At 46.9% G+C, this 27493-nt stretch overlaps 2 protein-coding genes across 11 annotated transcripts in view; one reads left to right on the top strand and one right to left on the bottom strand.

The window, feature by feature from the left end:
• Positions 1-12085: 12085 nt before the first annotated feature.
• On the top strand, positions 12086-26667 carry TTPAL (alpha tocopherol transfer protein like). Of its 8 annotated transcripts, none has more exons than XR_006960349.1 (6): positions 12086-12730; positions 15397-15859; positions 18176-18369; positions 19884-19994; positions 22358-25740; positions 26228-26667. XR_006960349.1 is itself a non-coding variant. In XM_047069643.1 (6 exons), exons 3-6 carry the CDS (start codon positions 15412-15414, stop codon positions 22634-22636), a joined length of 1032 nt encoding a protein of 343 aa, XP_046925599.1. In that variant the 5' UTR covers positions 12086-12170; positions 12672-12730; positions 15397-15411; the 3' UTR covers positions 22637-26667. The 8 variants fall into 8 exon arrangements, 7 of the variants coding, with proteins under 7 accessions (XP_046925599.1, XP_046925598.1, XP_046925601.1 ...); XM_047069643.1 differs by having other exon boundaries at positions 12086-12170; positions 12672-12730; positions 22358-26667; XM_047069642.1 differs by having other exon boundaries at positions 12086-12170; positions 12618-12730; positions 22358-26667.
• The window catches only part of SERINC3 (serine incorporator 3), a 35631-nt gene continuing 21023 nt past the window's right edge, over positions 12886-27493 (bottom strand). The window contains exons 11-12 of one of the 3 annotated variants that reach the window (XR_006960347.1): positions 13930-14523; positions 12886-13161 (exon numbers count right to left, since the gene is read on the bottom strand). The gene's annotated coding sequence lies outside the window, so the exon portion shown is untranslated. Of the gene's footprint in view, positions 13162-13725; positions 14524-26555; positions 27447-27493 lie in introns of those variants that run through there. The other 2 variants (XM_047069638.1, XM_047069639.1) reach the window with 2 other exon arrangements.

Raw genomic sequence — 27493 nt, 5'->3', positions numbered from 1 at the left:
ACGAAAGGGCTCTGTTACTTACTGGGTAGGTGTAAAGACTCAAGCCTCTACACCTCTGAACTTCAGTTTTCTCCTGGGTCTAATGGGTACAATGACACTGGCAGCTTTATTGAGCACCAACTGTGTGCTGGGCCCTGTTCTAAGTGGCTCATATCTCCAAGTGGTAATACCCCCGTTAAACCTTACAACACTCTTTGAGGTACTGTGATTAGCCCATATTAAAGTTAAACTAGCAGAGGCTCAGGGAGATTGTCACTTGGCTAAGGTCTCATGAATAGAAGAGGTAGAGCTGGAATTCAAATCCCCGAGGCCTCTGATGCACCTGCAGAGTGCACCTGCTGAACACTTCTATAGTGCCTTTCTTTATTATTATTATTATTATTATTTTATTAAAAATTTTTAAGTTTATTTATTTATTTTGAGAAAGAGAGAGAGCAAGCAGGGGATGGGCAGAGAGAGAGGGAGAGAGAGAATCCCAAGCAGGCTCCATGCTGTCAGCACGGAGCCCGATGCAGGGCTCAAATTCATGAACCATGAGATCATGACGAGAGCCAAAACAAAGAGTTTTGACTGAGTCACCCAGGTGCCCCTATAGTGCCTTTCTAAGAGTGAGCCTTCCTCCCCCAGCATCAGTAGAAAGAGTAAATACACGGAGGTATATTCGTAGAGGGGAAATACTACACAGTAATGAAAAAGAGTAAATTACCAGTGACTACAACAACGTGAGGGAATCATACAAGTACGTCGAAAGGAGCCAGCTGCGAAAGATACTAGAGTTGCCAGATAAAATACAAGATATTCAGGTGAATTTTCATTCCAGGTAAACAATTAATTTTTTTTAGCATAAATATTTCCCAGGGGAAATTCCAACTTAATTGGCACTCTGGATTTTTATGTGCTAAACGTGGCAACTCTAATATTATATATGTGTGATTCCACTTATACGAAGTTCAAAAACAAGCAAAAGGAATAAATGGTGATAGAAGTTAGGATAGCAGTTGCCAGGGGCGGAGTAAGTAGAAAGGCTGTAAGAAAAGTTATGTATCAAGGCGCCTGGGTGGCTCAGTTGGTTGAGTGTCCTGCTCTTGATTTCGGCTCAGGTCGTGATCCCACAATTTCTCTCTCTGCCCCTCTCTTGCTCATGCTCTCTTTCAAAATAAATAAATAAACTTAAAACAAAAAAGCTTTTAAAAAAAGCGCTGTATATCTTGATCTGGATGGGAGGTTACCTGTGTATACACACTTGTAACAATTCACCAAGCTGTATACTTAATATTTGTACATTTTACAAGTTTTGTGAATTGTGACTCCTTAAAAAAAAGGTTTAAAAATTTTGAAGAGCAGTACACCCTATTTAAACAATCTTTAGTAAGAGTATCTGATGGGGTGCTCAAAAGGATAAAATGGGATAATATCTTAGCACGTTTTAGGAGCTCATATTAAGAACTCAATGAATGGAAGCCACTGTTAAAAGTGACAACATTCATGTTATTATCACCCCCTTTTGTGATTTTCTCTATTGCAGATTGATTGGAGTGCCCTCAAGTGTCTACATTTTGTCATAGCACCTCAGTTACTGCGAAGAATACCCTTTACCCAAGTTTGGAGTCTCAATTCTGAAGGGCAGTGCTTTGCTTTTGCTCCAGAAAGCAGAAGAAAGTACCCAAATTCACACCAGACCAAGGCTCCCAAGTCCAACTCTAGCCCTGCCCATGGTAGTCCCCTGAAGTTTGTGAGAAGACAGGCAGAAGGGGACGCACAGGGCCCTATATTTCACTGTCGGAGCACAGTTGCAAACATCTTGTTCCCAGGAACTCACATGATCATATTTGAAAGCAGCATTGGACGGGCTACACAAGCTTTCATGTCAACAATCACGGCCGCTTCCACGTGGGTGCTTTCAGTGGGTGCTTCCTATGTGCCAGATACCATGCAAGGAAGGAGATATATGTCCATCTCCCCCCTTTTAATCCTTAAAATGACCTGTGAGGCACAGATTGTTTGTAGCCTTTTTTCCTCTTAAGAGTATGCCTTGGGCATCTTTCCATGTCAATAAATATAGCTGTGGCGGTAAGTACTTGATTCAAAGGCTGAGAAACTTAGTCAGCAGCCACTGCCCAGGTAAAGATCAATAATAGTTAACATTTATTGAGTGCTTTATTACACACCAGGCCCTACGCTAATTGTTTAACACGAACTATCTTTCATTTGATCCTAGAGGCAATCTGGAGGTAGCCTCTAGTATTATTCAGATGAGGAATCTGAAGCTCAAAGAAGTAAAGGAACCATCCAAGGTCAGACAGCTGGTGTAAACGGCAGAGCTGGGATTCAAACCCAGGTGGGTCTGATTCTGGTGCTGGGCTCTCCACCAGCATATGGGAAGGACAATACGGGGGAGAACACAAGGGAAGGTCCCAGAGTGGAGAAAGGAGCCACTGACAAATCCTGAAGGCAGAAAGGCAGTGTAGACCGAGGCCAGGGGAAAGGCAATTTCTGAAAAGCCCTAGATCACCATGGAAAGGATGGAAGGCTTCCTGGAGGTGATATCATTTCGACTGACTCTATGTCTCCAGCCAAGAAAGGAGGGCTTTTAATAACTCCCAGCTCTTCGGTGGTTTCACATCAGACACACATGGCTTCACATACTAATTGTGCCCCTCTCTAGTTGAAACACACACACACACACACACACACACACACACACACACAATATTGAGGTATCATTGATGTACAATAAACAACTCCTATTTAAACTGCATGATTTGGGCCACCTAGGAGGCTTAGTCGGTTAAGCATCTGACTTTTGATTTTGGCTCAGGTCATGATCCCACGATTCGTGGGTTCGAGCCCCACGATGGGCTCCGTGCTGACAGTGCAGAGCCTGCTTGGGATTCTCTCTGGGTTCTTTCTCTCCCTTTCTCTCTCCCTCTCTTTCTGCCCTCCCTCCCCCTCAAAATAAACATTGAAAAATTGCATGATTTGATGGATTTTGCCATACGTACATACCCATGAACCTACCACCACAATCAAGATGATGAGTATCTCCATCACCCCGAAAGTTTTCCGGGGCCCCTGTGTAAGCCATCTCCTCCTAACCACACACACCCCATTCCCATCCCCATGCCACCATGGTAACCATGGAGTACTTTCTTTTCACTCTAGATCACTTTAAATTTTCTGGAATTTTATAGAAATGGAATCATACAACGTGTACTCTTTTCATCTGGCTTCCTTCATTGGGCATCATTATTTTGAGATTCACCCAGGTTGTTACACACATCCATAGTTTGTTCCTCTTCATTGCTCTTTTTACTTATTATATGCATATCAGTTCGTTTACCACATTTCCCTGGGGAAGAACACTGTTTTCCCCAGTTTTGGGCCATTACAGATAAAGCTGCTAAGAACATTCAGGTGCACGTCTCTGAGTGACAGATGCTCTTGTTACCGGAGGGCAAGTGCCAGGGAGTGTCATTGCTGAGTCATGTAAGTGTATGTTTAACTTCTTCAGAAGCCGCTGCAAACCATTCTCCAAAGTAGCTGTGCTGTCCTGTGTCCCCACCAGCAGCGTAAAGAGTCCCAGTTGCCAGGGAGAGTCTTCTCCATCTTAGCCATTCTAGCCAGATGCCCTAGTGTTTCTCAACCTGCAGACCCCACTGGTGGCCCCTCAGCCTTTCTGGAGCCCAGTTTCTTCATCTGTAAAATGGAGGGAATCGTAACAGCGTTGAAAGGCAGTCAAGCTGGCACATAGGCAACACAGCACAGGGACTAGCAGATCGTCCGTGTTTCCTAAAAGCTGGCCATTTTATTAGTTGGCCCCCGGCCATCCCATGGTCTGGGGCCTTACCCCAGGACACACCTTCAAACTGGGTGGTAAAAGCTGCCTCCTTTGTATGGAGTCCATGCTCCCAGCCCGGAGAAAAACCAGAGCAGCAGGGAAGGTTCCAGGCACTATGCTGGTGCTGTGCATGGCTGAGCCTTATAAAGCCTCAAGGTGAGTGGTTGTTTTTTTCTTTTTCTAACTTTACATATGACAAAACTGAGGTGTGGTAACCAGTCGCTGGCCAAGGTCACACAGCACTTAAGTGACTGTGCTGGGATTTGAACCTCGGTCAGTCTGCTTTGGGGGCTAGAAGAATTGCTAATGGCATACCTGACCAGCAAAATGGCCCAGTCACAAAAGTACCTCCTGAGGCTCAGGGCCGTCTTTAGCCAGGTTCTCTGGAAACAGAGTCTGAGGCAGGGACTGAGTGTGTGTGATTTATTTTTTTTTAATTTTTTTAATGTTTATTTATTTTTGAGAGAGAGAGACAGAGCATGAGCAGGGGAGGGGCAGAGAGAGAAGGAGACACAGAATCTGAAGCAGGCTCTAGGCTCTGAGCTGTTGGCACAGCTCACAAGCAGCAAGATCATGACCTGAGCTAAGTCGGACACTTAACCGACTGAGCCACTCAGACACCCCAAGTACATGTGATTTATTAATGGGGGAAACTGTAAGAGAAGGAGGAACGCAGGATAGGAAGGAACCGAGCAAAGTTGTGCTCTCACATAAAGTCCTGTGAGGGGGCTGGCCTGTTGTATGTCTGGACGTCTGTCCGTTGGCTGTGAACCACTCTGTGGGTGAGGAGGGTAACCTGTTGGGTGAGGTGACTTCTGAGGTCATAGTGCTCAGGAGGAGACACAGTAAGGCATTAGACACCAACAACTGAAGCATCTAGGAGGATGGGTGTGCTGGCCCCATAAAGGAAGGGCTCCAGAGGTTCCCAGAGGTACCCACACACTTCTAATGAGCCAAACTCCAGAGCGTTCGGGAACATTCACTTCCAGGCTTGTTTTGGAGAATTGTCCACCTTGCTGTAAGCAGCATGTTGAACAAACCCGACCTGTGACATAATCAAAACACACCTTTCTTTTTGTCTCCCAATGTCCCTTTTAAGATTAATTCAGTGAAGTGACATTTTCTTTGCCACTAGGTGACAATTCATCCCCCGTTACTTTTCTGCTCATTCTCAAGACACAGACAATTCTATAATCACTTTAGGTCACAAACACAGCAGTGATTTAGAAATTAGAATATCCAGTAAAGCCACGAATCAAAACTCCCAGCTTGATTTGGGGTTAAAGCTTCTCCCCTCAGCCAGCTTGACCCTTCTTCGGTCTGGCAGCCTACCCACAGTGGGGGGAAGGCGGGGAAGGTGGCTCCTCTCTTTCTCATCCCCTTCCCCACAGGTGGGGCTGAGGGGGCTGGGGAGAGAAGGTGAGGGGAGAGGATGGGTCTCACTTGACCTGCCACCATCTTGGCTGGCTTTGAGCTCTCTGGTTCTAAGAGACATTTTAAGCTGCCCCTTTTCTGTCATGGGATGCTGTTGTGGGCTCATGGGGATGGTCCAATGCTACAGCCCCTTCTCACCCTTGACCTTGATGGATGCACCTCTCTTCCTAGGGGTCCCTAGAAACTCCTTTCTCAGCCCTAGGAACCTGACATCCAACCCTAGCTTTTCGGTGCTACTACTTCTATGTGCTTCCACAAGGCCCTAGGAGACAGGACCCAAGCTGACCCTGTGCTCATGCTGGTCATGAGGAATACTTGGAGAACCTGGGAGCGTGGGCTGACCTCAGCACCTCCACACTCTCCAGCTCCTTCACCAGTGCAGCTGGGCAGCCCATTTCTCCCAACCTCTAGATGTCCCTGCCCACATCAGACCCCTGGGTCCCCACACAGGGGCCACATATTAAGCTCTTCAAATTGTACCCCCCTCAAGAGCCTCCATCACTCAATTCCACTCTTCTAAGAAGATGGCCACCAAAGGGTCGTTGTCCTCTCTCCCTGCCACGGGAGAACCATGGGTGGATGTCGGGGCAATAATACATATCAGGGTTTTAAGTGGTCATAGCCAAACTTAGCAGCTGTGGGCTTTGGACTGTGCTCTTGAAAAGTTATCGATGGCTGTCACAACAGAGCATTTGAGCTACAGTATACAAGTTACATCCACCTCCCTGGGTCTCTGTTTTCTCCTATCTTCGTGAAGGTGACAATACCTACCCACAGTGTTGTTATGGGGACCGAGTGACATAGTTAATTTATAGTGTTGCCAGTATTAGGGGCACCTGGGTGGCTCAATCTGTTAAGTTTCTGACTTCGGCTCAGGCCATGATCTCATGGTTCGTGGGTTCGAGCCCTGCATCGGGCTCTGTGCTGATGGCTCAGAGTCTGGAGCCTGTGGATTCTCTCTCCCTTTCTCTGCCCCTCCCCTGCTCATGCTCTCTCTCTCTCTCTCTCTCTCAAAAATAAAAACATAAAAAAAATTTATAGTGTTGACAGAACTGACTCTCTAGGATCTCACAGTCAGAGACCTCCAACTCCGTCTCTGAGTGACTGCTGACAAGTGATTTTCCTCTCTTGGCCTCAGTTTTCCCACCTGTCCAATGGTACTCATTAGAGCCCCTATGTGATAGCATCTCCACAAGGTTGGTGCAGTGAATATATATAAAGTGCATAGCACAGTGCCTGGCATTTGGTAAGGACTCAGTACTGCTGGACGTTAATAATACAGTGGAGGGTGGACCGGGTGGACTCTTAAGCTGGTACTTGTGGGGCAGGGGATATGGAGTCTCCACTCTTACTGGTCCCCTACCATTCCAGGCCCTGTTTTGGAAATGCTTCAGCCCAGCTGGGATCTGGGGCCCCTGGGAACAGATAGGACTGCCCGTACCTCCAAGCAGTCATGCTGACTCAGATTTAAAAATCAATGTGTGACCAGAAAAACACAGCTGGGCTCTCACCTCTTGTGGGAAATCTGCACAGCCAGCTGCACGCATGTCTTTATCTCAAGCTCAGAGAGGTGGCCAGCCCTATTCTGGGCCCTGATTCCAAGATTTGTGAGCAAAAAGCCTTGCACACAGAGTAACAGAAGTCTCTGTCTCCTTGAGGCATGCCAGGCCTATGGGTCACAAGCTTCGCATGACCTCGTGGTTGGGGTCAGGCATGTCTGGTGCTTGCCAAGCCCTTGACTTCTCCCAGCCCTGGTCTGGACACTTCTCAAGCCAAGTCAGGGTCTGGACGGCTGGTTGGGCAACCCATGACCTCAGACTGGGTCAGATCCATCAGATGAGCATCTGTTGAAGAGTATGGAACATTTTGTTCTTTAGAATCCCAAGGGCCAAAGAGTATGAACCCTCCCCATCCACAATTTATGCCCCCCCTCCCCCCCACCCCGGCCAACTACCATTTACTCTGGGCAAGTTCCTTTGCCTGAGTCCAATTTTCCCACCTGTCAAATGCAAACCAACAAGTACCTTTGCCTGCCAGGGTTGTTGTGAGATTCAGGTAATGAGTGTCAGGGGGTGGCACACACTGGCAGGCACTTGATGGGGGAAGTTATTCGGGCAAACAGGGACGCTGGACCAGTACGTTATATATGCGGGGTTGGCGGCGGTGGGGGGGGGGGGAGCATGGGCTATGGAGGCAGAGTTCCTGGGTTCAAAACGAGGCTGCTGCACCACCTTCTGCATGACCACAGGTGACTTCTCTGAGTCTCCATTTCTTCTCTGTAAAATGGGAATAAAAATAATAGGGTTATGAGGATGCAGTTAGATGAGATGTACTGGGAACAGTGCCTGGAATGTAATAATCACTTACTACGCATTAACTACTTTTGATGAGTCAGACATGTTGGTAATGGTGCTGAAATCACACCAGTAAGGCTGTTTGACAGGATTAACAGGGAAGAGAACTCATATTCATTGAGTACCTACTATGTACCAGGCCATATCCATATATTCAAACATGTGTATACGGACACACACACACACACACACACACACACACAGAGTGAGGTAGGTAGTTCTGTTTTCATCTTTTAAAAACTTTATGTTATGAAACAAATCACAGATGCGGAAAATCATACAAATTAAATTTGTAGCTTAGTGATTATTTCAGGGGCAAACGCCCTCATAACCAACACCCAGGTCAAGAAATAAAACTTTGCCAGTGACCCCAGGAGCCCCTCCATGTACCCCATCTCAATCATAGCCCTCCCCCCACAAAAGTAATTAGTAGCCTGACTTTAGGGTAATTATTTCCTTGCTTAATCATTTGAGTGTGCATCCCTAAGATACTGTAGTTCAGTTTCGCCCATTAGAAGAAACTAAGCATGTGTTTTAAGCCATAGATTCCCCTTATATCTCTTTCTTTTCCTTGAAATTTATCTGTTATGCTGCTTGACCCATAGAGTTCCTCAAAGTCTGGATTTTGTCTCTCATATCCTCACAGTATACAGTTCAACATGGCCCTTTGACCTCTGCATTACTTGTATATTAGCAGCTGAGTCAGACCCAGTTTCCATCCCTCTGGTGTGATTATAGGTAGTCCTTCTTTTATCAAGAAGCACATACGTGGCTGGAATTTGCTCTTTTTTGATATTACCGGCTACTGGGTACAACAGCTACATACATTAATTCATGGCAGCTGGCAAAATAGCAACATTGTATTATTTTGCCTTCCTGCGTCAATTGTAGTAGTTTTATAAGAAAATGGTTTTATTAATCTATTATTTGGTCACTCAGTGGTACAGTTCCAAATTGGAAAGGTGGGACAAATACTTGACTCTTTTCTTTTATTTACATAGTTTCCAAGAATATAATTTGTTTCTATGCCATCCTCAGAAGACGATCAGTTAGTGTGTTGGCTGAATGTCATATGAACTTATTGGAACGTGTTTGATGCATTTCAATCAATTGCAATTATTAGCTTTGTTGCAGCTGAAATTGTACTATTGGTTTCTAAGTCCATTTGGTAGCCTCGGTGGCTTATGGCTTACAATCAATACTAAAACTGGTTCTAGGAGATTGTCTGAGCTCAGAATCACATGCTCTGAAAACAGTGACAGCTCAGGCATTTCTGGCCGCCTTTAGCACATACCCAATGCCCAGATTTCTTTCTCCGGAGACTGGATGAAGCTTGGAGGGCAGGATGTTTGCAGCCCTCCAAACCAAAATGCAGAGCAAGCTGCCCTCCCTCTGGTGATCTTTCTGCTCTCAAGTGGGGTGGTCATCACAAGTTAACAGACGTGTCATGATCCAATGTACCAGAACTCTGCACATGCCATTCTACTGAATCCTTCTAAGGACCCTCTGGACAATGGGAACCACCTGCCCCCCATTTTACCCATGAGCAAATGGATCTTTTGGAGGGTTGTTCAGTGTGTGTTACTTCTGAGTGTCCAGTGCAGAAAAGTCAAAGACAGAAGTTCAAATCTCAGCTCAACCATGGATTCATCATATAAACATGGGCAATTTCTTCTTCTTCTCTGAGTCTGCTTCCCAGCCTGTAAGAACAAACAGGCAAAGTAACCTCTTAGGCAAAGTAAAGTTGGGGGCTGTGCTGTCATACAGACTTGGGCCCCAAACCAGCTCTTTCATTGACTATCTTGAGCCCCTAGACAAGTGACTTTCCCTTTCTGTAGAGGGGAAATGGAAAGATGTTTCCTCATCTGGACAGAGGAAAATCCTAGCTTGCTGTTCACAGGGTTGTAGTAAGGCATAATTGAAATTGTACAAGCAAATGATTTAGTAGAGTGCCTGGTGTATATAATCCCTCAAAATATGAAAACTCTCTTTTTGTTAAGTATCTGAGACTCTTCTAATCCTGAGATAACTTGGTTCCATGATATGTAACACCAAGAGGAACCAAAAGTAATGGCCCTCAATTGAAGGATGGGGCAGGGACTTCCGGGGCATCTCTGAATCTTGTCCCACCCTTCCCCTGCCCTTGAGACCAGGTTCTAGAACAATATTCTTCTCCTCCTGCTGGCAGTATCTGGGATTGCAACCTGGATGGTACCACCAATGGGTCCGGGATCTGAGTGAAGGGGTTTATCCCAATGACTAGGACAGCATGGTTTGAGTGTATTTATTGGAGAGAGAGAGAGAGAGAGAAAGAGAGAGAGAGAGAGAGAGAGAGAAACAGACTGAGTGGGGGAGGGACAAAGAGGGAGAGACACAATCTCAAGCAGGCTCCGTGCTGTCAGCACAGAGCTTGTTGTGGGGCTCGAACTCACGAACTGTGAGATCATGACCTGAGCCAAGATCAAGAGTCCAATGCTTAACCCACTGAGCCACCACCCCTAGGACAGCATGGTTTGGATAGGATCATCCCTCGCCCTTTGCCACCAGAGCTGTCATTTGTAAAAACACTGTATGCCTGGCAAGGGCCAAGGTGTTTCCTCTTATGATCTTATTTAATACACTTTTTGCTCATGAGGAACCATAGGCTTTGGAAATTTGAGTGACTTGGCTACAGTCACATAGATGGGAACAGGGTTGCCAGATGGTGGTAGGCTGGATAATGGCACCCCAAAGATATTATTGTCCTATTCTCTGGAACCTGTTAATATCTTACCTATGTGACAAAAAGAACATTGAAGATGTGATTAAGTTAATGATCTTGAGATGGGAGATAATCCTAGATTATCTGGGTGGGCCCAATGTAATCACAGGAGTCTTTATAAGAGGGAGGCAGGACACATTGTATCTGTACTCAACAATAATGTATTGTACACTTTAAAAATTGTTAAAAGTATAGATCTCATGTTAAGTGTTCTTACCACAAGAAATATTTTTAAAAATTTCAAAGAGGGGTGCATGAGGATCAGAGTCAGTAGAGATGTGCCAACAAAAAGTAAGGAGTTGAAGTGATTTCAGGAATGAGCTATGAGCTATGGAATGCAAGTAGCCTCTAGAAGCTAAAGAGGCAAAGAAATGGATTCCCTGCTAAAGTCCCCAGAGAGAATGCATCCCTGTCACCACCTTGATTTTAGACTTCCGACCTGCAGAACTGTAATCGAATAAATTTGTGTCGTTTCAAGCCACTATATTTGTAGCAATTTGTTGTAACAGCAACAGGAAACCAATACATAGATGGATGGAGAAAAATAAACCAAACACAAAAAAATCAGGGTGTCCAGTTAAATTGGAAGTTCTGATAGGTAATAAATTTTTTCGTCTAAGTATATCCCAAATGTTGTACAAGACGTACTTACACTTAAAAAGAAATTGTTGCTTATTGGAAATTCAAATTTAACTGAAAGTTTTGTATTTCATCCAGAAGTGGTGGAGCCAGAGCAAGAGTCAAAACTTATGATTCCCAGGCTCCCCCACTTTCCCTAAGAATCTGGGATCTGGCAGAAACTGCCATGCTTTTGTGGCCCTCGTGGATCAGTTCCTATCTCCCTAGAGCTCCTCTTGCCCCTGGGTTGGAGGAAGGAAGAGATTGTATAAGATCATCTCTTGTATACACATTTGGGCTCTCAGTTCTCCCAGGCCACAGAATTTCTCTCTAGTAATGGTTTTGTGTCTTTTCCCACTTGAAAGAGTGACCCAGGATCTTTGTTTCAAAGCTGTAGTTGCATAAAATATATGTTGGTGGTGGTGGTTGCGGGGGGTGGGGGGTGATGGTGCTGGGGGTTTTAATGAACGGGGATGGGGCAGCAAAGCCTTTTTCAAGCTACCACTTTCTGAAGGGCTTTATGAGTCCCAAAGCAGGAAACAAACAATACTCAATAGGGATTTCAAAGCAAGAATCATGTTACAGATGAGGAAACTGAGGCCTGAGGTAACTCAACTTCAGACCGATGTCCTCTAGGCTGGCATCTCCCCCTTTGCAGCAGCCAGTCCTGAAGCAAGAATCCTGGCATGCTAGTCTAAGAGGTCTGGGTTGGAAGCCCTTTACTTCACCAATTGCCAATTCCCCCTCCATGAAATACGGAGATTCCATAAATAGGATAGTAAGACAATGGGTGTAAAACACCAGCTACATGGAGGTATGTTCTCAGAAATGGCAGCTTCCTTCCTTCTTTCTTTGGGCCTCCCTGACCCCGTCTGTACACCCAAAGCGGCTCAGGCTCCCTGACCCTGCCAACTAGCCTCTCCGCAGGCCTGAGTCCTCCAGAGCACAGACTTGGCCGCTAGGTGGGGACAGAGGGCCGGCACTGCGGCGAGACGATGCACATGCGCACTCACGGGCGGCGCCTCGCCTTCCCACGCCCCGCGTACGTCACTTCCGGCGCGAGGGGCCGGGCCGGCCGGGAAGGGAGTGCGGGTCGGTTCTGTGTGCGCTGCCGGACGAGGCTCCCGCCGCCGATTGACCCGCGCTCCGCCCCGTAGCCGGGCCGGTGAGTGCCCGCGAGACCGCCCGTGTGTCATGGGGGTCGGGGAGAGGGACCCCTGAGAGGGAGGGAAAACCGGAAGTGAAGGGACCCGAGGAGAGAGACCCCAGGAAATGGGACACCTGGGGAAGGGGTGACAGCCGGAAGTGGGGGGCCTCAGAAGGTTGTCGACGGGACGTGGGGTCTCTGGGGCTCCAGAAACGATGGCTTCCTGGCCTCCTCTTAGTGGGGTGGGGAGGAAGGCGATGGGTACCAGGTGAGGAAGGTTCCAGGCTTCACCGTAACAAATGGTGTTTGCACCCATCCATACGCCCATCCATCAGTTCATTCTGGAGACTGACTGAGTCCTGCTCTGAGCTTGACACTACCGAGGCCCTGGAGATTAAACAGGAAGCTCCAGGGGGAGGTAGAGCCCAGCGTGGGGCTAGACGCATCCCTGCTCTGCCTCACTAGGTGTGTACCCTCCAGCACATCACTTGACCTCATATCGTCCGCTAATATTTACAGAGCACCGTCATGTGCCAGGCTAGGCCTATAGCCTATGGACACTACAGTCTGTCTTGCAGGTAAGCACTGGATTGAGATTACAGGCATCTGTTGGTGACTCCATGGAAACAGCCCAGGGTGGGTCCTGTGAACCAGGAATGTTGTTTCATTCCTCACTTAGCATTCCTCCGCCAAGCCGATTCCACTCATTCAGCAAATATTTATGGAGCGCAGATTATGTGTCTGACACTTTGTTAGGTGCTGGGTTTAGGGTGATGAACAAGACAGATAATGGATGCTGCCCACAAATTGCCCACGGTTACAACAGAGGGAGAATGCTATGCTAAGGAGCTGGTGGGGAGGCTCCTACCCTGGCCTGGAGTTGAAGAAGTCTTCCTGCTTCAAGCACCATCGTCTCTTCCCTGGGTTACTTCTGTAGCCTCTGAATGGTCTCTTTCTTTGCTTCTGTCCTTATCCCCTTACAATCCATTTGGGAGACAGCCGGGTGATCCTTTAAAATATAAATCAGATCACGTCACTCCACTCAGATAGCCTCCACCACACTCAATAACAGTCAAAGTTCTTACTGGCCCTCAAAGCCCTGTACCTATGGGGCCCTTAGTACCTCTATAAATTCATCTGCTAATATTCTCCACCTGGCTCGTTTGGCTCTAGCCAGACTGGCCTCCTGTCTGTTCTTCGAAAAAGCCAGGTGTGTTCCTGCCTGTGGCTTTGCCCTTATTCTCCAGATACCTACATGGCTTGTTCCCTCATCTGCTTCGTTTTGCTCAAATGTCATTTAGGTGAGGACTTCTCTGACCATCCTATTTAAAATTGCAGCCCCAATTCCCAGGTACCTCCAAGCCCCTTCCCTGCTTTACTTCTCATCATAACACTTTTGTCTGGTGGATTACACAGTTTATTTCACTTATAGCCTGCCTCTCCTGCTAGAATCTAAGTTCAACAAAGGCATTTTTTTTTTTTTTTTTTTTTTTTTTTTTTTTGCTTGTTCACTAGTGTATCTCCAGTGCCCGGAGGAGAGCCTGGTACATAGGAAGTACTCAATCTTTGTTGAGTGAATGAAGTGGCATTTAAGTGGGACTTAAGGATGAATGAGTATTAGGTGAAGAACTGGAGGAAGAGCATGCTGATCACAGAAAACAGGATGTGAACAAGACAAGAAAACCCAGCTTTGGAAGGGAGTGAAAGCAACTGGGTGGGGCTGGAGGTTAGAATGCAAGGGACAGAGCGGGCAGACCTAACATTTAGGGGGAGTTACCTGGTCACCGCCCACATGAAGAGACCCCTGAGATGGTCCTTGCTTTCCTGGTTGAGCTTGGGAGTCAGGGATCGGTGGCAGTCTGTGGACAAGAGCTTGGGCTTTGGAACTGGGCAGCTGCTACCACCTTATTCCTGGAATATCTAAAAACAGCTGTTTTGTTTTTGTTTTTTATTCAATAAATGTATTAGTTCAGATCTTCCAAGAAGCAGACACCAGGATGAGGTGAGGCAGGCAAGAAATGAATTTGAGGCAGTGCCTGTGAAGCATAAAAGGGAGGGGAACTGGAGAAGTCAGGGAGAGCCTTCAGACAATGATCCGAATCTACCCCCTGAGAGGGAGGTTTGGGTAGGAGGTCATGGACTGCAGTCCCACGGAAGTTTCGGCCAGGCTGATCAGGAGTCTTCAAGGCAAAGTTGCCTGTTAGAGGAAGCCCGCGTTTCACTCAGTCACTGGCTGGAGACAGTCTGTGGAAAGTGTGGCATCTACCTGGATGGTGCATCCAGAGGGCTGGCAGCTGGGGTCATTCATCAGTTATGCTCCATCCCAGCGGGAGAGTCCATCAGCATGGTTTCATGGCCATCAGGATAAGTCCTAAGTGTATATGGTAGAAAAGTCAAATGGTACAGTAATAAGTCTCTCTCCTCTTTAAATGTCCAGCTGTCCAGTACTGCTCCCTAGAGAGAACCATTGATAACAGTTTTCTTGTATTTCCTTCCAGAAATTTTAGGTGCATTCACAAGTATATATGAATACATTTTTAAAATATAAATGAGATTATACACATTATTCTTCATCTTGCTTTCTTTTCTGTAGTATGTCATTTATAAAGCCCTGCTTAATTCCTTTTTATGAGTGAATAGTATCCCATTCTTATAGTATTATTTAACCAGTCTCCAACTGGTATGCAGTTACAGTGTTTCCTATCTTTTCCCATTATAATTAGCACTTGAAGTGATCATCCTTGGGTGTCTGTTTTGCACACACATGCAAGTGTATGTCCTAGAAACGGGATGCTGGGCAACAGGTGTGTGGTTTTAAATTGTGGTCCGTATCGACAAGCTGCCCTCCGAAGAGGCTATGCCAGTTTATTCTCTGACCAACAGCAAGCATATCAGCAAAAATATCAAGTATTTTCACCAGTTTCAGACTTGATTCACATTTCCTTAATTACGAGTAGACTGAGCAACCGTCCCTATATCTGTCAGCAAGGCCACGGTGTTTGGTGAGGAGTGTCCGTGCCCTGCTGTAGCTGCCCGGGGGCCTCCGTGGAAATGTGGGCTTCGTTCAGTCTGGGGTTGGACCTGGGCACGTGGTTCAGATCAGTTCCTTGCCCCAGTTGAGAACCACTGCTCTGACAAAAGTGTGCCTGTCCCCCCCCCCCCCCACACACACACACATCGTGCTGCCCTGAAACGAGCAGGGCCGGGCTCTGTTGACTTGGCTTTGGGGTTGGTGTCTTGGCAGACATCCTGGTAGCTAATGTCCGAAGAAAGCGACTCTCCAAGGACCAGCCCCTCCGCGGCCTCACTCTCGGAGAATGAGCTGCCGCCGCCACCTCCTGAGCCCCCGGGCTATGTGTGCTCACTGACAGAAGAACTGGTCACCAAAGCCAGAGAAGAGCTGCAGGAGAAGCCAGAATGGAGACTTCGAGACGTGCAGGCCCTCCGTGACATGGTGCGGAAGGAGTGTCCGAACCTGAGCACGTCCCTGGACGACGCCTTTCTGCTGCGCTTCCTCCGAGCCCGCAAGTTTGATTACGACCGGGCCCTGCAGCTCCTGGTCAACTACCACAGCTGCCGGCGAAGCTGGCCCGAAGTCTTCAATAACCTGAAGCCCTCGGCCGTAAAGGATGTCCTCGCTTCCGGCTTCCTCACCGTGCTGCCCCACACCGACCCCCGCGGCTGCCATATCCTCTGCATCCGCCCAGGTATCGCCCTAGACTCTTCTGGCGCGCGCATCCCGGCCGTTTGCGATGTTGTGTGTCTGGCGCCCTCTCTCCCTTATATTTTCCTGTTTGTTTTCTCCCTGTTACAGCCAAAACTCTTCTGATTACAAATGACAAAGAACTACTCACTGGCTTAGGAAAAAAAAAAGGGGGGGGGGAGGAGTTAGTCTAGAAAGACATGAGCATCCCGAGGAACCAGCGAGCTGAAGGTGTAGCTCTCACTGGGCCCGGCACCCCAGAACCAGGATCCAGTTCATTCCCCCATCGTGAACTAAGCCAGCCATTCTCCCTGTCCTGCCTGTGTCTGTCAGTCTGTGCATCTCTCTGGGCCACACGTTCCTGCTGTCCTGTGCATATCTTCTTCCCCCTTCATTCTGTAGAGTGGCTTTTGCTTCCTCTGTGCACATGGTGAGATCTGGTATCGCTCCACGCACAGTCCCGGTTTCTAGCGATGACAGTCTGGTGGGCTGAGAAGACTGCCCCGGTCACAGGGTACAAAGCAGGGCTGCCAGGAGCCCCCCCGCCCCATCCCTCCTTTGTGAGTAGGTGAGGTAGACATCAGTGGGGGTGGGCAGTCCAGTCTGTCCACCCTGTGCCTCCTCCCGCCCTCTCCTTTCCTCTACTTTGTTAAGCCATCCATGGACTTTAGATTCCGTTTTCCATCTTAGCACTTCGTGGTATTAATCAGGACATCTCGTAACACTCCTCTTAAAGGGACGCCTGAAGGGGAATAGAGACCTCCCTGTGCCTTCCTCTGCCTTGAAGTTCCATGTCACCAGGTGCTTTTGTCATTTACCAAACCCTCTTTGGAGATTAAACCATCCTCTTGAGCCCTTAGTGTGTCCCAGGCACAGTGTTAACTGATTTATCTGCTATTTTAGACACTTGCCAAAACTGGGATTGTTTACCTTATTTTTTATTTTATTTTAAAATAAGCAATGCAGTGGAGATTTTAGGGCACCGGGAGCCCTAGGAACCAGTCAGCTGTGGGTTTTTTTTTGAATTTTTTTTTTTCTGCTACTCCTCTGTACTCAACTCATAAGGATATTACAAAACAGATTAGCACACTGATTTCACCTCTTTGCTTGCGTGGTTTCAACCCTTTGCTTGCGAGGTGGATTTTCCCGATGTGTCTAGAGCAGAGCTAGACCCTTCCCACCAATGCAACTTTTTAGGAAGAGGCATACACAGGAGGTTTTGTTGTCAACTGGCTATTAGCTTTGCCTTTTTATAAGCCCTTTTTGGACATATGTGACTGAAAAGGATGACATCCAGTTATGTAGAAGCAGTTCTAATTGGCAGCAACATAACACAGCAAGCTGGCACAGTTTTTGGACAAAGACTTTTTCCGTAGGAATGTTGTGCATATTTCATATCCCCTTGGTGGTGACAGTCACGTGGAGTTTTATCTTCCTAAGAAAAGGACACACCGGTCTCGGTGGGATTTTCTTGAGAATAGTGGTTAATAGTCAAAAGTTGTCATTTTCATCGTCTTCCCAGAGAAAGGAAGGACTCCTTAAATATATAGGGAATATTAAAGAAGCATCCAGAAAGGGGACTTTGCTCAAACCACAGCACTGGAAAGCTGTCTCTCTCTCTGCCTCCCTTGGTACAGGCTTCAGTGTCAGGCCAGCTCTTGCCTCGTGGGGCCCCTGAGTCTCTGGCTCCTGGCCTCACCACTACCGGAGGGAAGAGAGATCTTTTCTTTCCAAAGGGCCGAGGTCCCAGAATTGAGTCCCTTTGGCTCTGTTTGATCTGGCTTGGATCACATGCTGTGGCTAGGAGGAGGTAAGACCCGCATTGACCAAGCCCACCTCTGCAGTCAGGAGTCAGGTCAGTTTTACCCAAACTGCCCGGCTAGCATGGAAAGAGGTAGCTCAGGGTGGTGGTATAAAAATCTGGGGACACATCTGTTGGCAGAGGCACAGATGTCCATTAAGGTTAGTGTTATTATCCCATTCTGCTGAGGAGATGTGGGCTCAGAATGAGGAAGTAACTCACCCAGGGTCACACAGCTAGTTAGTTGCAAACCCCTGGGTGTGTCTGACTTCAGAGCTGATGCTTTTAACCGCAGCACCCAATGGCATTTCCACTTCACAATGTGCTGCTGTATTTGGAATTAAGAACATCAGCTGTTGCTTAAGGCGTCCCATTTACTAACCTAAACAGAGTCAGGCCAGTAGAATATCTTTCTTTCCATCTTTAAACAAGAGTTCTAGCAAGGAGATCAATCTTAGCCTGTGGGTTACCTGTTTGTATTCATCTCTGTAACATTCTGTCTGTTTCTTATGACCTCAGACAGATGGATACCGAGCAACTATCCAATTACCGAAAACATCCGAGCCATATACTTGACATTAGAAAAACTCATTCAGTCTGAAGAAACCCAGGTGAATGGAATTGTAATTCTTGCAGACTACAAAGGAGTGAGCTTATCAAAAGCATCTCACTTTGGCCCTTTTATAGCCAAAAAGGTGATTGGCATCCTTCAGGTATGGCCCTTGTCTGTTGTGTGCCTGCTCCATGATGGTTTTGGCTTTCCCCAGGGCCTGTCCGTTTACCACAGAGCCCACGTGCTACACAAACCCCACTTCTCCAATGACCTGAAAGATGCAAAAGCATTATGGGAAGAAATGTAGGTGCCCTACTTACCACACACTCTCGTCAGGTTCTCCAGTAGTTTCTGAGGTGCCTTCAGTCTGGGCAAGATCAGCTTTAGGGCAAGAGCCCAAACAACCAGAGAAATGGTTTCTGCACGTTTTGGGAGGGGTTCTTTGCTCCAGAAGACAGAGGAGCACTTTGAACAAATGAAACTGAGAATCTGTGTTTCCGTCTGACTGCCTGTCCTGCCCTCTGGGACCTAGGGCCGGGGAGCCTGTTGGACTGTTTTGGACAGATGCTTTCACATTTCGCGTGTTCTGTATTTCAGGACACAAGTGCCGGGAACCGGAAAGTTCCTCCCATATGTGCACAGTGTTCAACGGTTTGCAATGTGCTTTCATAGTCATTATCTCATTCAGTCCTACAGGGAGTCCTCTGAGATAGACAAGGCAAGAATTTGTGTTCCTTTTTAGTATACGTGCTGCCTAAGCAAGCACGAATTACTTTTCCTTTTAGATGGATGGGGACCCCAAGCCCTCACAGGCGTAGCCTGGCCTGAGTCTCCCAGCTGTAACAGTTTTGGCTCCTCATTCCCCCCAACTAGCTTGTGGGTGCAGTCTCTCATGAGCTGTGGGGCACCAGACATACAACAGTTTCCTCTCTGAATCCCACAATGTGTATAAGCCCCTACTGTTACCAGGCTGATTATTTCGACATCAGTGTTACATTCGGTCGTTATCAGAAATGTGAATTCTGGCAACGAGCTAATACTCTGGCTTTCCTGAGCTCCCACTCTTCTTTTGATCTACTGTGTGGATTCAAGTATCAGCATAATGAGTTTGGATCATATTTTCTAGTCTTGGAAGGTAATCTGGGGGAAAAAAAGTCCCAGGGTTAAATAAGTTTGGGAGGTGCGGTGTAGCATGTCCCTTTCTTGTGAATGTGACTGTAAACATTTGCACGTGAACAGTGTCACATTTAAGGAAACTGTGTGACTCTGTGATCTGCTATTCTCAAACCTACCTACTGTGGAACCTTTTTTCCAATCACACCTAGTACTGTCCTGAGAAATACTCTTTGGGCGACACTGATCCTGAAGGTCTGATGTTTGCTACATTGATCCACAGGCTCTGGCCTTTTTATGCCCCCTCTCGCCCCCCCTCCACCCCTACAAGAGGAGCAGCCCTGCACTTAATTTGCCTAAGTCTAGGTCCCAAGAGAGACTCTTTCTCTGAGGCTTGTCTTCCTGGTTAGCCCCCACGTGGGCCATCTTTGATGAGGCCCTGAGAATCACACCAAACCAATTTGGGGGCCTAATGAAGAAGACTTAAATGAGAAAGGCAGGCTGTGGAAACAGTCTGCAGGCATCCGACCTGTTCTAACACCTCCTTCCCTTCCCTCACAGGATGGCTTCCCCATTCGGATAAAAGCAGTCCATGTAGTGAATGAACCTCGAATATTTAAAGGCATTTTTGCCATCATAAAACCATTTCTGAAGGAGAAGATAGCAAACAGAGTAAGTGATGATTCTGTTAACTTGATACTTTGATTTTTTTTTTGTTTTTGCTCCTTTATTGGTGACATTGATAAACTTCTTTTAGTTTATTATTTTTGCCCTGGAGTGATTAATTTGGAAAGTACAGAGTTACAGATAAACTAAATGAACAGTCCTTTCTGTGAGAAGAAGATAAAATTAATCAGAATATTTGGCAGTGGAGAGAGCAAAGTGGGATTGGTATCGTAAGAGCTTCTCTGCTCTGTAGTCATTTAGACTCTTTAATATCCTGGCCTGGGCACTGCGAACCAACATTGTATTTTGTGTGCAAGAGGGCATGGAAAAGCGTAGTATCAGGCAGATAGTTGAAAAGTTATGGCGATTTCTTACTACAGCTCCTTGGGCTTTAAAAACGCTATTTTTAAGGCCTCCCATTTACCTGATTTGTTGTCTTGCTATATCAAGTTTGTGGAATAATTCAAGGTTTGTGAGATTTGTGAGTTGTAGCTTACCTGTTATTTAACAAAGGATAGATGGTTCTGACCTAGAAGAGCCACGTCTTCTCCCTCAGCCTCTCTGAGGACTGCAATTAAATGTTGTTCGTATTTTTCTCCTTCTTCCCCAGGCCTACGAATATTATGGTCCCTCCAAAGATGGTCTTGAATTTTGTACTCTTTTTCTTTTTTTTATTTAAAAAAAATTCTTTTTTTTTTTTTACATTTACTCATTTTTGAGAGACAGAGACACAGCACAAGTGGGGGAGGGGCAGAGAGAGGAGGAGACACAGAATCCGAAGCAGGCTCCAGGCTCCGAGCTATCAGCACAGAGGCCGACACGGGGCTCGAAATCATGAGCTGTGAGATCATGACCTGAGCCGAAGTCGGACGCCTAACCAACTGAGCCACCCAGGCGCCCCATGTACTCTTTTTCAAAGAGGAAACACATAGAGATAGAATCTCAGGGTTGCAGGGGAAGGAATTTAAAATCCAGACAAGGGGGCACCTTGCTGGCTCAGTCAGTAGAACATGCAACTCTTGAATCTTGGGGTTAGGAGTTCTAGCCCCATGTCGAGTGTAGAGATTACTTAAAAATAAAATTTTAAATAATAGTAATAATAAAATCCAGATTCCGGGACCTTTTTCCTGAAGATTTTAACTCCAGTTTAGGGGTGAAGCCCAAGAGTCTGTGTTTTTAAACTCTACTTAAGGTAATTCTGATGCACAGTTTGGCTTGAGAATTGCTAATTTAGTAGCATACCTGCCTAGTACCTGGAGATACTGTTTGGAACCTTTTTTTTTTTTTTTATTCTATTTAAAATTTTTTTTTAAATGTGTATTCATTTTTGAGACACAGAGCACGAGCGGGAAAGGGGCAGAGAGGGAGGGAGACACAGAATCCAAAGTGGCTCCAATCTGTCAGCACAGAGCCCGACACGGGGCTCGAACTCACGAACCGTGAAATCATGACCTGAGCCAAAGTCAGATGCTTAACCAACTGAGCCACCCAGGCACCCCAGGCTGCCAAAGCAGCCTTTGGAAGAGGCCTTTTATATCTGTGAAATGACCGTATCTGTGGTCCATTATCCTGTTCATTTCATCCTTCATATGCTCATTCACTCATTCAAAAATATGTATCACTTAACTACTATGTACAAGTATGTTCTAGATGAGCAATATAGACCAAAATCTCTGCCCCCTGGGAAGCTTGCATTCTAGAGAGAGACACGGACAGCGGATGTGTATTACCTAGTATTAAAATGTGGTAAGTGCTATGGAGAAAAATTCAGCAGAGAAACGGGATAGTACAGAATGGGAGCAAGGGGTTGTAGCCTTCAACAGGGTGGTTAGAGGTGGCATCGCTGAGAAGCTGGCCTTGAGCAAAGACCTGAGAGAGTGAGCATAAAGATAAGAGAATCAGCAGTGGCACTGCCCTGAGGTGGGAGCACATCCGCGGAGTGAGGAGGGAGACAGAGGAGCAGCAAGGGCAAGACTATGCCAGGCCCTGTGGGCGTGAGGTGGGAGCGTTGGCAGGTTGTACAAAGAGGAGCGGCACCGTCCAGCACCGAGAAGAGCTGAGATTGTAGGACAGGCTGTGAGTAGGAAGGCCAGGTCAGAAGATACCGTGGGAACCCAGGGGAGAAGCCCTAGCGGCATGGTTCCAAAGGGGTCGAATCCCGGATATATTTTGAAGGGCCAGCCAACAGTGCGTGGGTTATAAGGAAGGGAATTAAGGGTCCTCGGGCTTTTTGAGGAACTGGAAGGGCGAAGTTGCCGTCAACTGTTCCTTTATAAGGTCAACAGATGTTTGAGCGCCTACCTATCCTGCAGGCCACCGATCCTGATTAACCTGAGGACACGTGTGTTTCCATCTCATCCCCCCTTTAGTTTTTCCTCCACGGGTCTGACCTGAACTCTCTCCACACAAACCTTCCAAGAAGCATTCTCCCCAAGGAGTATGGGGGCACAGCTGGAGAGCTGGACACCACCGCCTGGAATGCGGTGCTGCTGGCCTCGGAGGAGGACTTTGTGAGAGAGTTCTGCCAACCTGTTCCCGTCTGTGACAGCATCCTGGGCCAGGCCCTGCCGCCCGAGGGGCTGAGCTCAGACGCGCAGTGTGATGATTCCCTGCGGGCCGTGAAGTCACAGCTATACTCCTGCTATTAGCCAGTCCTCTGTGAGTGCCACCATCTTTAAATCCTTTCCTTTTGCTTTGGGGAGGCACAAGGAGAATTTGAGGTGCCACGCAGACAGTCTTGCTCCTTGTCATTGAATTGCATCCTGTGGGGCTCTGAGGGTGAGCCACGGGGTAAGCCCTTGGTTACTCGAATTAATCCACGGAAGACACGGAAAATGTCCTCAGTGATTCCCAAATGTTTGGAATCTCGGTTTGCAACCATTAATCTGGAAGCTCTATCTGGTTCTTACAGATGTCGGAACAAGAAAAACCAGGACCAAAGTCACTTTGGTCCCACATTCAGGAGAAAACAACCTGACTGGCCAGTGGCGACACGCCTGTGAAATAACTTGGCCGAGCCTACCAGGTGGCCACACGTGAGACTCTGGGAATTTGTCTTTCGCATGAACCCTAACTAAAGACCTCTGTTGCGCATCGTGAAATTTCTAGTTTGAGGTCCAGACCCCAGCTGCCATCACTGGGTTTGGAAAGCACCTTAACTCAATCGTGGGAGCATCAGGACATAAGCAGCACTTCATGATCAGATTTGGGAGCGAGACTTCAAAGCACCTCTGGGATTCACTGGTTGACTCTTGCAATAGAAACTGAAGTTTTCCCAAACCCATAAAGCCTTAGCCCTGGTTCTCAATAGAATCATACAGGATCCTAGAGGTATATGATTTTACTCAACCTGAAACGCTGGATGTGAGACCTGAGTAGCTAAAAGAATTCTGGCCCAAGAATTAAGAGACCAGGGCTCCAGCCCCAGATGTGTGACTGTAGACAAGACCTGGGCCTCTGTGGGCCTCACCTTTCTCATCTGTAAAATGAGGCTGGATGAAATGATGCCTAGGGCTTTGGCATGACGTTCTGGGATTTGGTTTAGTTACTGAATGTTAGATGTTGGCTTTCTGCCTAGAAAAATTGGTTTTCTTGCCTCTAGATGCAAGTGGTTGGATCTTGTTTTGTGGTACATCTGGGCCTCTCCAAGAGGCGTATGTCACCATCTGGCCCTGCCTTTAAGGAAACTAGTATGTATATTCTTGGGACCTGGCAATAACGAACTTCCTTCTTGCAGGGAGGATTAAACTTGAAAAGGGCAGGTGAGATGACCAGGGTTTGTATGAATTCCTTCTATCCCTGAGGCTCTGGTGGTACCTTGTAAACCTGGCAGCGGGGAATGGTTAAATGACTTGAGTGGGATTCTTAAATTTTGGTCTCTGGAAATTATTGCAAGGGCAGGTTATTGCTGGATCACTTCTGGGGCCCCCACCCTCGCAGACCGTCTTGAGTCTCTGCCTCTGGTGTGGGTGGACAGACCTTATCCAGCGAGACTGAATGTTAGTTCTGCATTTCAGCACTTTAGACCTTTGCTGTCAAAAATTTAGCCTTAGCCCACGCATCAAATTAAGTGGTTCATTTGGTGGCTTTTGACCTATTTTCTTTTGTATTCATTCCTTGAAAGTCATGGTGTTAAAAAGTGACGAGTACTATGTGTTGTATAAGTACCTTCTCCATGCATTTATTAGACCACCAGGCAAGGGGGACAGCTCAGTTAGGTAGAGAACGGTACTCTGAAATGCAAAGGCCAGTCTATTGTTAATAAGCTCTTCATCGGTATAGTACTGTTTAAAATGTCTGGAGAAGTTGGTGGTGGAAATTATTCACCTCATTAGTGCCAATTCCAGAGAAAGATCCTTTCACCATAGATACTAACCCTGAATCCTCGTGGGACCTGGCAGAGCTGGAAATACCCAAGTGCATACCCCTGGCAGCCTCCGGTTCCATCTGCTGATGACAGTGTGACCAGCATTGCTGAAAAGATCAAAATAGCACAAGTAGGATGACTAAAGTAGATGGTTCAGAACCCAACTGCTTGGAGGTGGGAATTGGTTAGAGGCTTTCTCACATCTCAAAGAGGAAAGAGTTTAAAAAACAAAACCAACAGCAAGCTACAATGAAGGACAAATGAACCATTTGGCCCCACCAGGTTTCCAAAGTTTAAACTCTGCATTGCATTCCTGGCCGGTTTTGCCCGTGTCTATTTGACTACAGAAGTTTATATGTATTTAAGCTCACCTGGACAAGTATGTGAGAGACCGGGATGCTGCCCGTTTCCGAGGCCTCTCCAGTTGGACCAAGGAGCTGTTGCATTCAGCTTCTGAAAGGAGTCAGAGCTAAGATCTGTCTGCCTTCTGCAGCTTCAAAGAGAGATCAAACAGCTTTGACACCTCAGGAGGTTTGAACCAAGCTGTGAAACTGGGACTGCTTGGGTGAAAATCAAGGCAGTTTCTGTGTGGCTTCGCCAGGCATTTGTGTAAAGTTTCCCTGGCAGGGTGAGGGAACAACCAAGGGAGCACCCAGTGAGCCTGACTCGGTAGTGGGGGTACACTGATGGGCCAAATGAGGGAGCATCCGGAGACCTGGGAGTGTCTTCCTTCAGGGAAAAATTCTGGCCCATTTCACCAACACCTGAAAAGTAACTTTTCCCTAAATTCAGGGCACTGTGGTATAGAAAAGGGAAAGGAATGGTGTATCAGGAGACCCGAGTAATGGCTTTATGTTACCGTGGCCTTGGATGAGCCACTGAACACCCCTGAATCACATGATAAAAAGGATCTACACTCAGCTCTGAACCCTCTGTTTTCGGCATCAATTGGCTTTACTGCTACAGGGACATTGTACTCTGCCTTTTGGAAGCCTTTCCTGCCTCCCCCCTCCTCCCCTGCCAATCTGGGTTACTTTATAGGAAATGCAGGTCTGAATGAATCGACATCTGAAGCTGTCAATGCCAAATGACTCTGTAAACTTAGGTAAGATGGGGGTCTTCTTCCTCTTCTTATACAGAATCTGGAAAATTGTGTCTCTTCCTGGAATCCTATTCTGCCTTCACAGGGGGAGGCTGGAAGAAAGCTACAGAAACAACTGTGCACACCTCTGGCTTCTCTGGAGTTTATTTGCTTTTGGCAGAAGTGGCTTTAGCGTCCCCAGACTTCATCTTGCTTTTACAAGGAGCCACATGTCCTTAGAGGTTTACAAACACTTCGGCTTGTTAAGATACTACATTTCTGCCAGAGAGAGAGGACAGCAAGAGGTATTGTCCCTGAACTCCTGTAAGATACTGAGCCTTTCTGAATTCTCCCTGGGTGGGCAGTTTCTTTAAATGCCACGGGATTCTCAAGGTCAGTCATGAGATTACTTTTTCATTTGGGGAGGCAAAAGCTGTAGTACTGTTGTGGCATTATTAGAATACTTCATTTTAAAGTGTTCAGCTTTTAAGGTTTTCTCTTGAAGCCCCCTCTTCCATTTAGGAAGTGAAGTGTTAACCAAGGTCATGGCGTAAGTGTGGCTGTTCTGTGGCATGAGATATGTGGAGACACCAAACAGAAACCTCTCAGCTGTTCGGGAAAGTTGTCAGTTCTGGTGATGCCTCTCAGTATGGGGATCTGTTAATTTCATAAATCCATAAATCCAAAGTAAATTCCTTCCTATTCTCCCGACTCAGCAATGGTTTGCTTGACAGGCCAAGTAACAGGCGTCATCAGATCCAACATTCCTCCTTAACAGATCTTGTTCCACAGGAAGGCCCGGTGTGGCTCACGGATGGAGATGCTAGTGATGAATTTACCGTTTGATGGCTGCTTTTCCTTTGGTCTCCCTGGCCAGCATGTTTAGCTGGGCAGAAACTCAGCTGCCATAGGGGATTCTTGTGGATTCGCTTACAGCTCATGGCAGTGGAATACCCGCAACCTCTCTCCGACACCACTCCGACAGGGCCAGAAGGTGGGCTAATCTTCTGACCAGACTGGGGCACCGTTTCAGCCGCTGGTCACATTCCTCGCTTCAAACTGAAATTCAGTTTAGCTTTGAGTGTATGGACACGTGGTGGTGGATTCATCTACTTCAGTGTTTGTTCTGACCAAAAAGTTTATTTTTCTAGTGCATTTTCTAAGTCAAAGTGGTGAAAACATGTAACTTTAGTATGCATGACTGGGTCTGAAACAATAAAAAAATCCCCGTAGGTTATGCGTGGAGTCCTTTTGCGACAATGACAGCTCGGACAGAGGTTCTGAAGTTTTGTGATTCATGGTACATGGCGGCTTGGGCAGAGCCTCCTTCCACGTCAGATAGGGAGAGGCCCTGTGGCAACACCATGCACCTCTAGACTTGGGGCTGGCCACCTCCGAAGATCGTGCGCACTTAGAAGACCCCAGCATATACAGAGAATGGTGTTCACTGCACACAATGGTAGAGACAACATGCAAATGTTTCAGTTCTTAAGGCCCAGCTGTACTTTCTGGAGGGGGCTCAGATTCTTCCAGGGATAGCTAACAGTTCCTGGTGCCAGTAAGCGCTGGGCATCCATTACGTTAAGTGTTTCACATAGATAACTTCATTTAACCTTTAAGCGTACTTAATTAATAGTACTGCAAGGTACAGAGAAGGAGGTACAGAGGGAGGGAAACGAGGTACAGAGAAGTTAAGCAGCTTGCCCAAGGACACACAGCAAGTCAAGTAGTGGAGCTGGGTTTCAAAACCAGGTAGTCAGACTGGAGCCCAGTTTCTCTTGATGGTTAGAGCCAGGCCGTGCGTGCCTTTTACTGTCTAATCCGATGATTCGAAATACTCTCCTGTTTCAAGTATGATCCAGGGCTTCTTCAACATGCTGACATTATTTATGCTTATGTATAATTCAGCACTCACGTGTACAATTCACTTGAGTCTTGAGTAATACCAGGTTTCCTAGCAACAGGCCAAGTTATTCTTAGAGTACAGCCAAGCAAACAGGGATACTGCTCCCTAATTTTCAAAGGAAATTTGTTATTTCAAATTAATATCAAAGTTAT

The sequence above is a fragment of the Lynx rufus genome, unplaced genomic scaffold, assembly GCF_022079265.1.
Source record: "Lynx rufus isolate CCGP_SWC_20201006 ecotype Redwood Valley unplaced genomic scaffold, mLynRuf1.p SCAF_8, whole genome shotgun sequence".
Classification (NCBI taxonomy): Eukaryota; Metazoa; Chordata; class Mammalia; order Carnivora; family Felidae; genus Lynx; species Lynx rufus.
This window is presented reverse-complemented; position numbering and strand designations above follow the sequence as displayed.